This window comes from Monodelphis domestica, chromosome 1, assembly GCF_027887165.1.
Source record: "Monodelphis domestica isolate mMonDom1 chromosome 1, mMonDom1.pri, whole genome shotgun sequence".
NCBI classification, from domain to species: Eukaryota; Metazoa; Chordata; class Mammalia; order Didelphimorphia; family Didelphidae; genus Monodelphis; species Monodelphis domestica.
In genome coordinates, this window is record NC_077227.1 from 63209032 (window position 1) to 63225589 (window position 16558).

Here is a 16558-nt window from a genome sequence, read left to right on the forward strand (position 1 = left end):
GAAATAATAGGTACTATAATTAGACCAATGGGTATTACAAGCATATTAGGGGAACATAGAATAGTGTACCTGTCAAATTTATGGATAAAGGATAATTTTCAGACAAAATAAGAGAGAGAGAGCATTATAGGATGTAAAATAGGTAATTTTGATTATATTAATTTTAAAAGGTTTTACACAAATAAAACCAATGCAACCAAGATTGGAAGGGAACAAAACTGCAAAAAATTTTGCAGCAAGCATCTCTGATAAAGGCCTTATTTCTCAAATATATAGAGAACTGAGCCAAATTTATAAGAATACAAGTCATTCTCCAATAACAGGCAGTTTTCAGATGATGAAATCAAGGTTATCTATAATCACATGAAAAATGCTCTAAATGACTCAACTATAGAAATGAAAATTAAAACAACTCTGAGGTAGCAATTCGTACCTATCAGATTGGCTAATATGACAGAAAAGGTAAAAAACAAACGTTAGAGGGGGTATGGGAAAATTGGGACATTAAAGTAATGTTAGTAGAGTTGTGAATTGATTCAATCATTCTGGGGGTTATTTGGAATTATGGCCAAAGGACTTTAAAATTGTGTATATCCTTTTACTCAGAAATAACACTGCTAGGTATATATATGAGAGAAAATTTCTAAAAGGTGGAAAGACCTACTTGTACAAAAATATAGTAGCTCTTTTTGTGGTGGCAAAAAATTGTAAATAGAGGTGATGCCCTTCAATTGGGGCTGAATAGGTTGTGTTATAAGATTGCAATGGAATACTACTATGCTATAAAAAACATTGAGAAGGATAATTTCAGGGAAAAAAAACCTGGGAAGACCTACATTAATTGATGCAGAGTGAAGAGAGAAGAACAAGAACATTCTTATAAGAGGACTATTACATGATGAGCTTTACATCATGTAAATGTACAACATTACATGAGTGAATGAATTAGCTATTCTTAGTAGTATGGTGATCTAAGTCAATCCTCAAGGACTCAAGATGAAAAATGCTTTCTACCTTCAGAGACTTATCTGCTAGAGTCTGAATGCAGATCAAAACATACTACTATTTTCCACTTTCTTCATCTATTTTTTTCGAGCTCTCTTCCGCACAACAACTAATATGGAAAAATGTTTTACTTTATTGTACATGTAAAATCTATATCAGATTGCTTGCCATCTCAATAGGAGAGAGAATTTGGCTCAAATTAAAAAAAAACAAAGGCTAAAATTGTTTTTTAAATGTATCAAGAAAAAATAAAATTATTAAAAACTAAAAAACAAAGAAATCACATATCTAGGCTTCTCTCTCTTCTTTTCTTCCAATCTAATTGTTAAAAGGTGTCTAAAAAAAAAGAAAGGACATAGGAGGATAAGTAATAAAGGCCAGAGCCAAAGCATAGCTTTATCCTCCTTGGGCTCTAATTTCCCATCCTGTTTTGGGAAAGGAGAAGGAAGATTTAAATTGGGAAGACTGTTTTTCCCTATACAGTTTAATTTCTTATTTTAAAAAAACCCTTACCTTCAATCTTAGAATCAATACAAGGCAAAAGTGTCAAAGGCTAGGAAATGTCTGAGGCCAGATTTGAATCAAGGACCATCTCTTGGCCTGTCTCTCAATCCACTCAGCTACCTATCTGCCTACTACAGTTTAATTTCTACAATCATGGTTTATGGAATAGATGGATAGGTACAGTGGGGATTGGAGAGGAGAAATATACAATGGTCAACATTAAATAAGTGCTTATTGAATGTCTAGTATATGACAAACTGTACTAGACTCTAGGGATATAAAGACCAAAAAGAAAATGCCCCTGTCCTCAAGGAGCCTACATTGTATTAGATGAACAGGAATGATTATCATCTCATTTCATTTCTCCTCACTACTTTCTAGTCTTACTCCTTGAAACACACAATATCCTATTTTAACCGTTAGGGGAGAACAAAACAGACATGGAAACAGAAAATGAGAGAAGATAAAGCAGGGTGTTCCAGAAAGGTTGATCCACACAGAATGAAATGCAAGTCTTCTAAAAAATTAGTTCCCTTTATCTGTCCTCTCATCTTACCTCACCCACCCCTAGCCAAGCTCTGTAGCAGATGGACTGAATTTAAGTGGTGTTTAAAATATTTTCTGAAGTACTTGCTGGAGCAAATGGACTAATGAACAAAATAAACTGGTGCAACAGCCCAGCTTGGAAGTGCAAGTTCTTGAGAGGCAAGTCCCAAAAGAGGCTCTGATCTAAGATGAAGCAATATAAGGAAGTATTCTCTGGGAGGCTCAAAGGGAGAAAGAGAGGACATAGAGAGGAAGGAAAGAAGGAGAGATTGACAAAGACAAAAAAAGGCAGAGAGACAGAGGTATAGACACAGGGATAGAAATGAAGGCTACTTCAACAGAACAATTAGTCAATTAGCAAATATTTATTTTTTTGATATATTTTAAATTTTATTTTGTTAAACATTTCCCAATTATGTGTAAAAAAATTCTCAACATTCATTTTTTTTAAATTTGAGTTCCAAATTCTCTCTCCCCCTCTCATTGATTCTAACACCTTGAGAAGACAAGCAATATTATATCAATTATCCATGTGAAGTCATATAAAACATATTTCCAAATTAGCCACATGGCAAAAGAAAATATATCCACATATGTGCAAAACAAGAAAATTAAAGAAAGCAAAACAAGTATGCTTCAATCTCCACTCAGAATTCATCAGTTTTCTCTCTTTTTAAATCATGGGTCCTTTGGAATTATCTTGGATCATTGTCTTATAAGACTAATTAAGCCTTTCCCAGGTGGTTGTTACAATATTGCTGTTACTGTGTACACTGTTCTTCTGGTTCTGCTCACTTCACTCTGGATCAATTCACATGTCTCCTTAGGTTTTTCAGAGATCATCCTGATCATTATTTCTTATAACACAATAGTATTCCATCACATTCATATATCACAATTTGTTCAGTCATTCCCCAATTGATATGCATCCCCTCAATTTCCAGTTCTTTGGCATAACAAAAAAAGATCAGTATTTATTGACCAGCTACTGCAGTACTTAACCTGCCCCAACACCAAGTGCTCTTGTTTATACAAATAGCCTAGTTTTGCCTTCTGGATTTTTTGAATTCAATAATATGGAGGGAGGCAGCAGAGAAGTGTGATGCACCAAATGAGTCCACAGGTTATTTTCAGTGGGTTCTACTGCAATGTGGTACAGAGAAAAAAGCATCAATTTTGAAGTCAGAAGAACTGAGTTTTGACACTTATTCAGTTAACCACCTATGTATTATATACAGTCATTGCTATAGAGAAAGGTAAGGGACCTCTGGGGTATCCAGTCATACTATAATATCTACAGAGCTGGAAGGTACAGAAGCTGAGGACATTCAGTCCAACCCGCTAATTTTACAGTTAAGGAAACAGATCCAATGAGATTGTCCAAGATCTGATAGGTAGGAATCATACTTTCCTCCCCCTATTCTTATTTTATAGTTGAAGAAACTGAGGTCCAATGAGTTAGTGACTGCTGAAGGTTATATAGGTAGTAATTATCTAATCTCTTCCCCTTATTTTACAGATGAGGAAACTGAGGCCCCAGATTTGTTCAGTAATTTAACTAGCCCAAAATCATGTGGATAAATTAAGCTGCAATGCTATCTCAAATCTAAGTTCTTGATTTTCAGTACTGTGTTCTTTCCACTGAACTTTATGACCTCCCTGGCCTTCAGTTTTCTCCTTTGCAAAGTGAAGGAGTTGAAGTAGATAATCCCTGAGGCCCCTTTCCAGCACTAATTCCTGTGGGCCTATGAGTCTAAGTGCCTTCTGACAGCTACCCTAAAAATGCAAGAGAAGTCATGACTGTAGGACACTGGGCCTGCTTGTGATTGAGGTACCTGTGCTTCACCCCTGCCCTCTGCTGGATGGAATGCCTCTGTCAGGTTCTTGTGGGTACACATCTGTGATGCATCCCTGATTGGTCCCTCAGGTCTTCATCCTTAATGCAAAAAGAGAGTTCCAGCAGACCTCCTCAGCAATGACAAGTACCTGCCTGCCTGTATTTGGATACACAGGTTTCTCAGTGAGGGAGAAAAGCCAGGTAGGGCATGGCCCCCAGATGAGTCTCTCAGACAGGCACCAGCCAGGTATATCTGTGAGAGAAGCAAACCGAAGAGATTTCCCTAGAAGATAATGGTTCAGACTGGAAGGGGCTGAATAAGTCAGGATGGGCTTAGGAGTTGGGGAGGAGGGGAGGGGACAGAGGACTTCAAGTTTTAAAGGATTAAAGGAGAAGGCTTTCGCTCCCTTCCCTCTGGCCTGCATTATTCTCCTTCTTTCCTCCCACAGAGAAGTGTGAGATCCTGTCCTGGCAGGGAATGAATCTGTCAGGAAGTTTCAGAAAGTATCATGGGGAGTGTGGGGGTGAGTGGTCTACTGGTTCCCACCAAGTCTGGCTTGTTTTGTGGCTGGTTTTTATTCATGTTCCCTGCATCTGGGCTAACTCCAGGGCAGAGATTAGTGGATAGGAATTTAAAATGGGGAGATGGTTCAATAAAGTGGTCTGGCTACCTCTCCTTTGCAGGGAAGTAAGGGAGGAAATAATATCCTAGACCAGTGGACCACTAGACAATGGTAGAGGAGCCAGTAGTTCCTGTTCTCAGAACTCCTGGAAATCTTTAAACTGGGTAGGTTCTCTTACTACTCCTAAGACTGTCTTGCCCAGAGGCCATATAGCTGCTATGAGAGCTGGCCTCTGCCCTTCCTTATGAACTTTATGGATGAAGTACTTCACCATCCTTGGGTAGAATGTGTTGGGTCAGATCCAACTTGTGTATGTGCCAAAGCCTTGGAGCATTTTCTCATCCTTACTGCTGGCTGGCTCCTTTCACAGTGCAGGCTGATTTCACTTTGACTTCATATCTGCAGAGTGATTTGCAATTGCTTATTTAGTCCTGACTACATCTCAGCAAGGGAGGGGTTAGGCCAGTAGAATCCTTCCTGAAGGCAAGAGAAAGGGAGTTACATGGAACACCCCTAGTCTCTCCATTTCCCTCCACCCATAGCCACAGTCTTCAGTCTTCCTGTCACTCTGAAGAACAAAGGCCCTTTCCTCCTTTGATTTGATCCATGGGACTGAGCCTGGCTTTCTGGAACCTGCCTGGTTAGAAAGAAGCCCTTAGCATACAGCTGAACTTTCTGGATCAGCCATGATAATTTTAAAAGGGAGTTCCTAGAACTTTGGGAAAAGAAAAATAAAAAGCCTCTGGGATTGGATTGTCTTCCTAGACAACCTCCTGTTCCCTTAATTTTAGAAACTATGATACTGTCTTTTCATTGCCAAGCAAGAGACACTTAGAAGCACTCACTGCCACACCCCAAGGATTGAAACTGGGCCTAGCTCTCATTCTCTACTTTTTTGGTTATGTTCAGTGCTAAAGTAAATTCATCTTTCTGAGGGTCCTCTCCTGCCTAACAGGAAATAGACCCTGAGTGTCCAAAGGATTGTTAGAGAAGAGTAAGCTCTGGAAGATTCTACCAAGCTTGAGGAAGCTTTGAGAACAGAGTCAGAGTTTAATAAGACTATAACCCTTCAGTGTGACTATTTAGGTTCTGATGAGCCCATCAGTAGAATTCTGCCAATCACAAGGTACTGAATTTGGTGGGGGGTCACAGAAAACTCTTTACTAAAGGCTGAAAGGCAAGAAGTGTCTGTATTGCTGAAATCTTAGATATTTTAAATATTTTGTATGAAGGAGTCAGAGGATAGTTGCCATGTAGGGGTCTGGTAAAATCATATTGATGGAGATTTGCCACTCAACATAATCCTCCCTCATTTGCCTCTGCAGCCCCCTTGAAGTCTCTTTATTCTGTGAGCATCTATCCTCTTCCCTTTAAGCGGTCACTCTGGGACCCATCCCACCTAGAATAGTAGGATTTGTTACTGAAAGAGCCATTGACTTCATCTAATCCAATTCCTTCATATTCCAGATGAAGATACTAAGGCCCAGATTGGCGAATAACTTGGTCAAGGTTATACAGCTGGGAAAATGGCATAATCTGAATACCGTGCTTTTTCCATTTCACTTTGGGGCATCTGCTTCTTCCCTCACTCCTTAACCTCTCAGCTCAATCAATGCTTTAGGCAATCAATGCTCTCCATCCCTTTGTCCGGTTCTTCTCCGACCCAGGAGCCAAAAGCTCCATCTCCAACCTTCTCTTTCAGCTTCACATTTCCATTTCCAGGATATCCCAATCCTCCACCCATAGTGACCGCACCGCAACGCGCCGCGCCCAGCCGGGGATGAGCCTGGAGGTTCTGCCCTTCTTGCGTCTGTCTCCTTACACCAGCTGGTCCTCTGGTCCTAGGATCTGCGCTCCCTGCCTCAGCACCCCTCTCCTCACCCCCGGACCCCTCCCTTTCTAAGGGAAACTCGCTAGCCAAGCTGAGCTGCCCGCGCCCCACCCCGTTCTAGGACTGCTCCTCTGCAGACTCCTCTAGAGCCCACGCCCCACCCAGTACTCTGTGCCCAACCCCCTAGGGAGCCCCTTCCCCGAGTGCTTCCCCGGAGAGGTGGGCAGTGCAACCTTTGAAGAAGGCAGCATCTCTTCCTATGCTCGCCATCTCCCACTCCTCTCTTCGCTTCTGGAAAGTTGCGCAGCCAGCGCCAAGCTGAGCGCAGACCTGGGCGGGAGGGGACTCCCCCGATCCCCGACCACGACCCCGTGGGAGCAAGCCTTTGGAGAAAACGGAGTGGGGGGTGGGGGAACAGGGTGAGCCCTCTCCATCAGGAGAAAAAGACCTAGAGTGGCACACCCCGGGCAGGGGCCAGAGGTAGCGCTGCCGAGAGCTTCCAAGCTGCAGGTTCACACCCTTCTCTTCCCTCCGCTGTGTATGTGTGTGTGTATCCGTGTGTGTGTGTGTGTGTGTGTGTGTGTGTGTGTGTGTCCGCCTGCATCCCTGCTCCCCCTCCCCGCCCCTCCCTCCCTCATTCTCTCTCCCCTCCCTCTAGCGCTCGCTCTCTCCCTCTCTCCTCCTCCTGGCCGTATCGCCACAGTTCCCTGAGACCAGAAGAGAGAGCGCACCTCCCAGCAGATCCGCTCTCTCCCCAGACTATGGGGCAGCCAGGCTGAGGCTGCCCAGACAGACCCTGCAGCAGCAGCAACAGCCGCAGCTGCTGCAACAGCCAGCCTAGCCAGCCAGCCCCAAGACCCGCAGGCGGCCCGCGGTGCCTCTCGGAGGGCGGACGCCCCGAGCCTCGGCCAGCCAGAGACTCTCCCGCCTGTGCCCGCGGGACGCACGCGTGCCCCACTGCCTGGCTCTCGCTTGCTGGCTAGTTCGCTCCGCTCTCGGATATACTAGCGGGGGAAAAGGATGGCTTACTCCGGGGGGCTTGTGGGGCTTCTCCTCCTTTGTGAAGGTGAGTCCAGGAAGTTTTGTCTGGTTCATCAGACCCCAGATGTGGGATGGATGTGTGTGTGGGGAGGATGAGAAGGAAAACATAAACAAGATGCTAATAATGCCGATATTTCGCTCCACTGTTTCAGCTCGAAACTAAGTTAGAACAGATGTGGATTCGCTTGCCCGTAAATTTATGGAGTGGAGCAGATGGATATTAAAGTGTGTTTCTATTTTAAGGTTGTGAAAGATGATTTTTCTCCCCCCCCCCCTCGCCGTGCTTCTAATATCAGCAAAGTAAATTGAGTTTGGGCTAATAAATGAAAAAGACTGAAGGATGAAAAGTTATTGGCTTGTAACATTGACGAGGTTTTCCACAGCTGTTGAGCTTCCAATGCAAACAGAAAATCATTGTGTTTCTCTTATCTCCATATGGACATGTTTTGCTAACGTGTTTCTGATGTTCACGTGAATAAATCAGAATTGTGGTGCTGAGTTTTTTGGTTTTTGTTTTTTTTTCCCTCCTCTTTCCTCCCCCCAGTAACTTTTGTCGGCCCCCTCTGGAGACCTCGGAGATTGGGGAATCTTTTGTGTGTGTGTGTGTGTGTGTGTGTGTGTGTGTGTGTTGGTGGGATCCTTTTCTGAAAAACAAAAACATTGCGGTTGTTGATCAAAAAGTTGGGGGGGGGATGGAGGGCGAGGGGCGGCGGCGTATGACACAAATGAGGTGTTTAGGCTTTCTCATTCTCTGTCCCAGCTTGTAATATTTAATAGATGATTACAGTTATCACAGCTTGGTTGCTGGAAGGGATTAGTCAATTATCTATTTCCTATTTGATAGGCGACCCTTGGACTTTTATTTTTCTTTCGAAGCACCTTAGCACCTAAAGCTGAGAGGACCTGCTGAATGGGAGTTGGGGGTGGGAGGAGGAGAGAGGAGAAGCAGAGAAGAGAAAATGCAAGATGCCAGCTTTTAATGCACATGTTAAGGAAATCCTGTCCTACTTTTACAGCTCTATCAAATAAATGTCAGATGCTTGTTTGAAAATTGTATTCTTTTCTTTGGTTGCCATTAGAAAACATGTTGTAAATTTCCGGATAACTAACTGTATTGCCTACACATACCTTTTGTCATAACTGAATTTTCTTCCCTTCCCACCCTGCCAGGGGGTTTCTCCCTGAGTTAATTTGAAAGTATATTCTGTATCTGGCCCAGGTAAAGTTAAATACGAGTGAAGATACTTGACCTTTCAAAAATGTTGGTGTTTTTATGAATCAGATTTACTCTTTAGAATCTTGTTTTTTCCTTCTCTTCAGTTCTCTTACTTTTTCTGGGTCAGTAAACTTCCTTCAGAAAGACGTTTATTTTGGAGGCAAACCTGAGGGGGTGAGATGGGACTGGTGAGTTCGTTTTAAGTTGGTTTTCACTAGCAGTTTTAAAAGAAAAAGTGATTAAAAGCACCTGAGAGCAAACCTCTCTGGATAATTTCCAGAAAACTGTATTGAGCCAACTTGTAGGCATTTAGGTTTAGCTTCAACTTCTCATGCCAGGGAAAGGATATTACACTTCAGCTGAAACATCATCACCTAATTCTAATCCACCAGGAACAACACTTGCTCCTTATTGTTAAGGCTTTACCTGAAGAGAAAGGATTCATCTCAGCAGGGTTGAGGAGGTTGGGAACATTAAGCAATAGAAATCCAAAAAGTGATTTCAATGCCTACTGCTAAGATTCCGGAGGACCCGGGAGAATTTGTCATTAAAAGATTCTTCCTTACATGTTAATTATGCTATGCTGTTTCTAGACAGTACTAAACTTGACCCTCAGGTAGATATCTACTTGCCTTAGTTTACCAGTTGTAAAATCATTGAACTTGGGGCCAATGACCTTGAGATGTTTTCATCCAGAAAACCCTACCTAAATAATCTCTTTGGCCATTCATTTTCGCATCTGATAACTCCTTTACTAAGAAGAATTTACCTCCATTGTGGCTCAGACAGAAGGCAATAGGATTCTGCTTGGAACACTTGGGCCTGAAGTCAAGACAGTAAAAAGAAATTCTTTTGCAAAGGCCCTTTAAATACTCCCCCCTCCCCTCAGCCCTTTCCTTTCAAAAACCTTTTGGTTGCCTTTACATCTTTCTAGGCCCTAAACATCCCAGTGTTCTTATTGATGAGGGAGTGAGACTTCTGCCATCTTTTTTTTACAGTCCTAGTTCTAGAGAAAGATACCCTTCATGTTGATTCAGACAGCTTCTTAATATTCACAAATAGTCCAGCTGTAACTGAGAGCTGGGTGGGGGGGAGGTCAAAGATGGATCCCCCACAGCGGGTGGAGTTCTGTTCTTAGGAAGAGAAATTGCTTTTAGGGCTGATGATAGGCAAGATTTCTGTTTGCCAAGTGGGAGTAAGAAGGGAAAAGAAATACGTATTGTAAGATTTTCTTCATAGCCTTTTTCCAATGACAGCCTGTCTTCACTCTAAAATGTATGTTAAAAAAATTCAGCTCTCTCTCCAGAGCTGAGAAACTTTATTCATCTGTAATCCCTACTTTTCCTTTTAACTGCTCTACCCCACCCCCACCCTCACTAGGTGAACAAGAAGAGACACTTGGATTACATCCTTTTCCCCCTCCCCATAGATTTCCCCTAAATATTTCTCATTGAAACCTTCCCACAGGACTAAGGAAGGCAAAAAAAAAAAACCTTCGAAAGGCTGGGGAAATTTTGCAGGATGTCTTGGGGCTTATGGTCAGAATCTAACCCATAGGCTAAAGAAAACAGGTATCATGCTTGCCAGGGTTTGGCCTTTGATTGTCGAACGGAGGAATGAGAGGTTGAGAATTAGCAAAGGAGTAAACGATGTTTTTAAAGATAGCTCTCTTGTGACCCTGGGTGGGCAACTTTGTATTCACAGAGGTTGTATATCTAATCACTGCAGTTCCAGCAGAAGCAGCAGGAGAAAGTGTTCTTGGAGGAGTGCTTGTTTTCCTCCCAGTGGGGCTTCCTCCCTGGCCCTCTAGGTGTGTCACAGGTGTTTGGGGTTTGGGGAGTTCCTTGGCACTGGACCTGTTGGGTCCTCCTTGAAAGCAAACCCTTGCTGCCTTCAGGCTGCTTAGCTGTCATCTTCTTCCTAAAAGTGCACTCTCCCAAGAAATCATCTATTCATTGACTTTTCATCTGGTTGGTCTCTCTGTCTCTGTCTTTCTGTCTCTGTCTCTCTGTTTCTCTGTCTCTCTCTCTTCTCTCTGTCTCTCTTCTTTCTTCTCTCTCTCTCTCTCTCTCTCTCTCTCTCTCTCTCTCTCTCTCTCTCTCTCTCTCTCTCTCTCTCTCTCTCTCTCTCTCTCTCTCTTTACAAAACCCCATTCACCCCTACCCAGGTTGGAATACAAACAAATTTATTTGCTTCTCTCCTTTACCCTCACATCTTTGCTAGCTCAAGAAAGATTCCCTCAGTCTCCAAGTCAGGTTAGAAAGATCAGACCAAAATGAATTTTGCTGCAAAACTGAATGGGGGGGGCAGGGGCTGTCCTATTTTCCTTGGCAATGTATATGTGAGCCTTTTCCCCTTAGGGAATCAGGGTTTTCCAGAGAGACATTAATTTCTTTTGTTTACATTATGATAGGATATAGGAGGTAGTCTGGGAGGTATAGGGCTGAGGAGATGGAGAAAAGAGATTACTCCCCCTCCCCCAACCATCCCAATTTGAGAAGGATGGATTTTCTAGCTCTTCACCCTATGATATTGAAGTGGGGAGGGGGTTAGAAGGAAAGCACCCCCACATCCTGGGAACTTGGGAATTGGTCAGTTTAAAGAGTCCTTTGGGAATTGAGGCTAATTAGAGTCTCTTTGAGGAATGAATGTCCCTGAGGGATGAATAAAAGAGGCTCTGAAACTTTAGATTTTGAGGTTAAGCCACAGAGAATGGGTCTTTACCACACAGACTCTATGTATCTGCTCACTTTTAAGAACCTTGGGTTCTGGACTAAAAGTTCCTAAAATATTGATCGTGGGTGGAAAAGTTAAGTGGGTGGCTCTTTTCCCATCTTTGCTAGACCCAGGATCATAGCTTTAAAGATGAAAGGGACCTTAGAGGTCATCTCATTCAACCCCCTCACTTTACAGATGAAGGAATTGAGGTTCAGAATGGAAGAGTGACTTGCCCAGCATCATTCAAGTAACAAGTATCAGAGCCCAGGCTTAAACCTCTAAATATGACTCCAAATGCAGCATTTTCTCCACTATGCTGAACTGCCTCCAGTATGATCATAAATGAAATCTACAGCCCCCTATAAACCAAAGGAAGGAAGCACTTGGAACTTCTCAACAACCAGGGGTGATATGAGAACAAAGTATCTTCTTGGCGATGATGGTGTGTTTCTGGGGCCAGGGTAGAGAAGAGGAACTGTTATGGGGGAGGGGGGAGAGTTACATATAAATCCTCCAGTGGATAAAAGACTTGGCTGACCCTTTGGGTCCTCTGAGGATTAAACTTGTTGGGGGATCTACCACCCCAGGGTGTTTTAGGGTCAAGGCTTGTAAATAATTTTAGAGTCAGGAGATGTGTTTTAACAGATGCCTAAAGCCAGGTACTTTGTACTTGTTTTCTCATTCTCTGTATTTGTCTCTTCCCTCTCCCTTCCCTTCCCTTCCCTTCCCTTCCCTTCCCTTCCCTTCCCTTCCCTTCCCTTCCCTTCCCTTCCCTTCCCTTCCCTTCCCTTCCCTTCCCTTCCCTTCCCTTCCCTTCCCTTCCCTTCCCTTCCCTTCCCTTCCCTTCCCTCTCCCTCTCCCTCTCCCTCTCCCTCTCCCTCTCCCTCTCCCTCTCCCTCTCCCTCTCCCTCTCCCTTCCCTCTCCCTTCCCTCTCCCTTCCCTCTCCCTTCCCTTCCCTTCCCTCTCCCTCTCCCTCTCCCTCTCCCTCTCCCTCTCCCTCTCCCTCTCCCTTCCCTTCCCTTCCCTTCCCTCTCCCTTCCCTCTCCCTTCCCTCTCCCTTCCCTCTCCCTCTCCCTCTCCCTCTCCCTCTCCCTCTCCCTCTCCCTCTCCCTCTCCCTCTCCCTTCCCTTCCCTTCCCTTCCCTTCCCTTCCCTTCCCTTCCCTTCCCTTCCCTTCCCTTCCCTTCCCTTCCCTCTCGGTATTTCCTTCCCCCTCCAACACTCCCCCCCCCCCAATCTCCCAGGAAGGCTTTGTTTTTCCATTTTGGATTCTGTCCCTAGAGTATCTGGTTCCACTTGAATATAATTCCATCTCAAAGCTGGCATAGATCATTGGATGTGTCTCCCAATAACCCAGCAAGGGACTTTCCAATATATTTTTAATCCAGGGACAACATCTCTTGCCCAAGGCAACAACAGGCCCAAGCTGTGTTAACCTATCAGTCCTCTTCACACAGTCTCCAGAGGCTTCCTGGTTGCTTCTTGGTGGGTCATCATTTGCATGTTTCTGGCTAAGGGCCTTTCGCTGGGACCTCCCCAGAGAAGGAGAGAGAAGGTTTAGTCCCTGGGCTCATGTTCCCTATCCCTCTCAATTAGTTTAAGCCCCCATGGGGCACAGGACTGCTGAAGATCTATTTAGATAATAGGCATGTTTATGGAGGCGGCTAGGCTGTATAGTGGGTAGAGTGCCAGGCCTGGAGTCAAGGAAACAACTTCCTGAGTTCAAATTTGACCCCAGACACTTATTACCTGAGCAAGTCACTTAACCCTATTTGCCTTGGTTTCCTCATTTGTGAAATGAGCTGGAGAAGGAAGTGGCAAACCACTCCAGTGTATTTGCCAAGAAAGCCCCTAGTGGGGTTAACAAAGACACAATAGCATATTTATGAGAAAATTGTAGGTAAAAGGATATAAGCCTAAATTCACTTTTTCAAAATATAGTACAGGGTATGCCAAAAGTCTTTCTATAGTCTTAGGCTATTAAAGTCTAAATAAAGCTATTTATTTAAATCTATAAAATGCTTTCTAGCATAGAGATCTTAGGTTTTTTTTATCGTTTCTACTTGAAGTGTTTTTAAAAAACCCTTTTTTAAAGGTTGTTGCTAATCTATAAATATATAGTTAAATACAAAGGGAGAAGCCAGGACCTAAAGAAATCCTTTCTCAAATAAATAAACAACCAACCAAATAAATAAATTGCTATCTTAAAACTTTCTATTGCAGTTTGTATACTTGGATATGTGAGTGTTAGAAAGTGAGTAAAATGAGGGGGTTAGCCTTATTGGTCTCCAGGGTTCCTTCTACTTCTTACATGTTATATATTTGGAAGCACACTGATATCACAGATAAAATGGGCACTTTGATCTAATGGAGACTTTTTGGTGAGCTTCCCACTGTATTTTGGATTAGGAGTACAAAAGACCAAGAGTCAAATTCAATTAACTTCTACTTTCCCTTCAACAAAGTGGTTTCCTGGGATAACATTTCATTTGGAAAAGGCAGGGTGACTTGAAGGACAAAGTTTGCCCACCCCAGAGAACCTTGTATAATGAGGAATTCCTTCTGCCATGGAATCTAGTATTTTCCAAGGTGCCATCTTGGGTACCCTGCTCTGCTGTCTCCCCACTCACTTATTGATTTTACTAGACCCCATGGATTCAAAACCCTTTTCACAGATGACTCCCAATCCTATATACATCTTCTCTGAATCCCTTCCCTGACTCTAGGCCTTCTTCACTAAGGACCAGCTGACTCTCTAGACCTGGATGCCCCCATTAGCAACTCAAACTCAGTCTGTTCAAATTGTAGCCCTTTCTCTCTCTCTCTCTTAAAACCAATTCTCTTCCAAATGTATCTGTTTTGTTTAAGTACACTGTGATTCCTAGGTTCATAATCTCAAGCTTTGGAGCAGTTTTAACTTCATATTTACAAAGTATTCTAAGGTTCACAAAACACTTTTCTCACAACCTTCGGTTAACTAGGTAGCATAAGAGATTCTTTCCCCATTTTATATTTAGAGAATAGCCTTAATTAAAGTACATCACAAATAGAGGCCAGTATTCAGGGAACTTTCCAGAGCCTCAGTTTACTCATCTGTAAAATGGAAGAATTAAACTAGTTGGCCTTTGGAAGTCTCTTCTACTTCTTCAACTATAATCCATTGATTTGTCAGTTTGTGGGCATTCCTGTCACCAAAGACAGGTTGCAGCTCCCTGTGACATAGATGGTTTTGGAGAGGTGTCTCATCCAAAAAAATTGATTAACCAGATACAAATCTAGTAATAAGTTTCTCCTGCTTTATTTGGATTGGTCCTCAGTCAACAGGCATCCAAGTTCTATACTTGGTACCTTCTTAGCTTTGTAGAATCTGCCCAAGTTTGTGTCTTATTGGCAGAGCCTTGGAGAATGCCACAAAGGGCATTGGTATAGATATGAATGAGAGAAAATAACACTGGTTTGGGATCCCTGGGATGCCTACTTACTACCTGTGGAAGGACAAATCACTGAACAACCCAGAGCCTCAGTTTCATTACTTAGAAGTTTTACTAGATCACCCTGGAGGGAGGACCCTTTTAACTCTAGTTCTAAAACTGTATGACTTCAGTTGTATCTTATAGCCATATGTGTTCTATATACTATATATATATGTGTATATATACGTATATACAAAATACATCTATACATATGTGTCAGGAATTATGTGGTTTTCCTTTTAGTCATGTCTGACTCTCTCTGACCCCTTTTGGCATTTTCTTGCCAAAAATATTGGAATGGTTTGCCATATTCTTCTATAGCTCATTTGACAGATGAGGGAGGATTAAGTGACTTGCCTAGGGTCACAGCTAGTAAGTATCTGAGGCCAGATTTGAACTGAAGAAGCTGAGACTTCCTGATTCCAGACCCACACTCTATCCCCTGCAGTGCCCTCTGGTTGTCCTATATCAAGCATAATCCCATATAGTTATTTCTTCCTGGGAAAGAGAGATGCTTCAAGATGACAATGTTGATCTCTATCAGGCTTCCTTTCAAGTGAACCTGTCTGTGCTGGGAGAAGGGTTTCCAGGGCCCCTGGCCACCCTAATTTCTTCCCTGGAGAAGTCCCCTATAGCAGTGCTATCGAGCTGCCAAGCTGCTGCAGACACATTTTGCATTTCTGGTAATGTGGCACTTACAGATGCAATGGGGTGTCTTCTGTATCTTTAATGAGCCCACTACCGGGAAAGCGAAACTGCTAGATGGGAGACTGACTTAAGTTATAGCCGCTGGTTGGCCTGCCTGTTGCTGGCTGATTTAATTTTTTTCTGGGAATCTCTCTGCGTCACACACAAGGGCCTGGTGCTCTCTGTCAAAGCTTGTGTGGTGATGAGAGAGGCAGGCAGAACTGTTTGATGGGCAGCAGGCAGCTCCAGCTTTCTGTCTGACTCCCTTTTAGGACTGTCACTTGGTACAAAGATTTCATGGGGATCACAATGGCCAAAAGAACAGTGGTGATTGTGGGAAGGGTTGGAGTGGGGGGAGAGCTACTGGTAAGGTTGTGATTGGTTACTTTAGCCATAACTGTCCTAATATTTTTAAATAGCCACTTTAAAAAAAAAAACAAACCTTTACCTTCTATCTTAGAATCAATACTGTGTATTGGTTCTAAGTCAGAAGAGTGGTGAGGGCAAAATAATGGGGATTATGTGACTTGCCTAGGGGTCACACAGATAGGAAGTACTGAGGCCACATTTGAACCCAGGACCTCCAGTCTCTAGGCATGATTAAAACAGCCCCATTTTTAAGAAGACCTAGAAAGTATCCTCTATTCTCATTCTTTCCTGATTCTGGGCCACTCGCCCACCCCTAATGCCAATATATACCCAGTATTTCCAATATAGGGCTCTTGCCTTTGGCAGTTTTGTTGCAGATATAATAAGTTTTTAAGAAACAAAATTCCTGATTCCAGACCCACACTCTATCTGGGGTCTTATACATAGGCAGAGTAGACAGTCACCTAGTTGTAGGTATTCCTGGTTCCCCTGCCCACTAAGAGAGCCTTTTTTTACTGCAGCAAATGCTAGTGGCACCATATGAAGTATCTGGGAAAACTGGAAGGTAGGGACCACTGTCACCTTGGAAACCCATGGGCCTCCCCAAGGTGTTGAATGTAGCAAATTACTAAAGGATTTCCTTATTTGTTGCTATTGGAAATGGCAGCAAATCTGATCTGACACCAGAGTTCTTACTGGTTCCTTGTA

General features: G+C 43.1%; 1 protein-coding gene across 1 annotated transcript in view; it reads left to right on the plus strand.

The window, feature by feature from the left end:
* The first annotated feature begins 6626 nt into the window (after nt 1-6626).
* Nucleotides 6627-16558, plus strand: part of RET (ret proto-oncogene) — a 159840-nt gene continuing 149908 nt past the window's right edge. Inside the window, exon 1 of the mRNA XM_007478484.3 lies at nt 6627-7412. Coding sequence (XP_007478546.3) covers nt 7367-7412 — 46 coding nt within the window. The 5' untranslated portion in view covers nt 6627-7366. The remainder of the gene's footprint in view (nt 7413-16558) is intronic.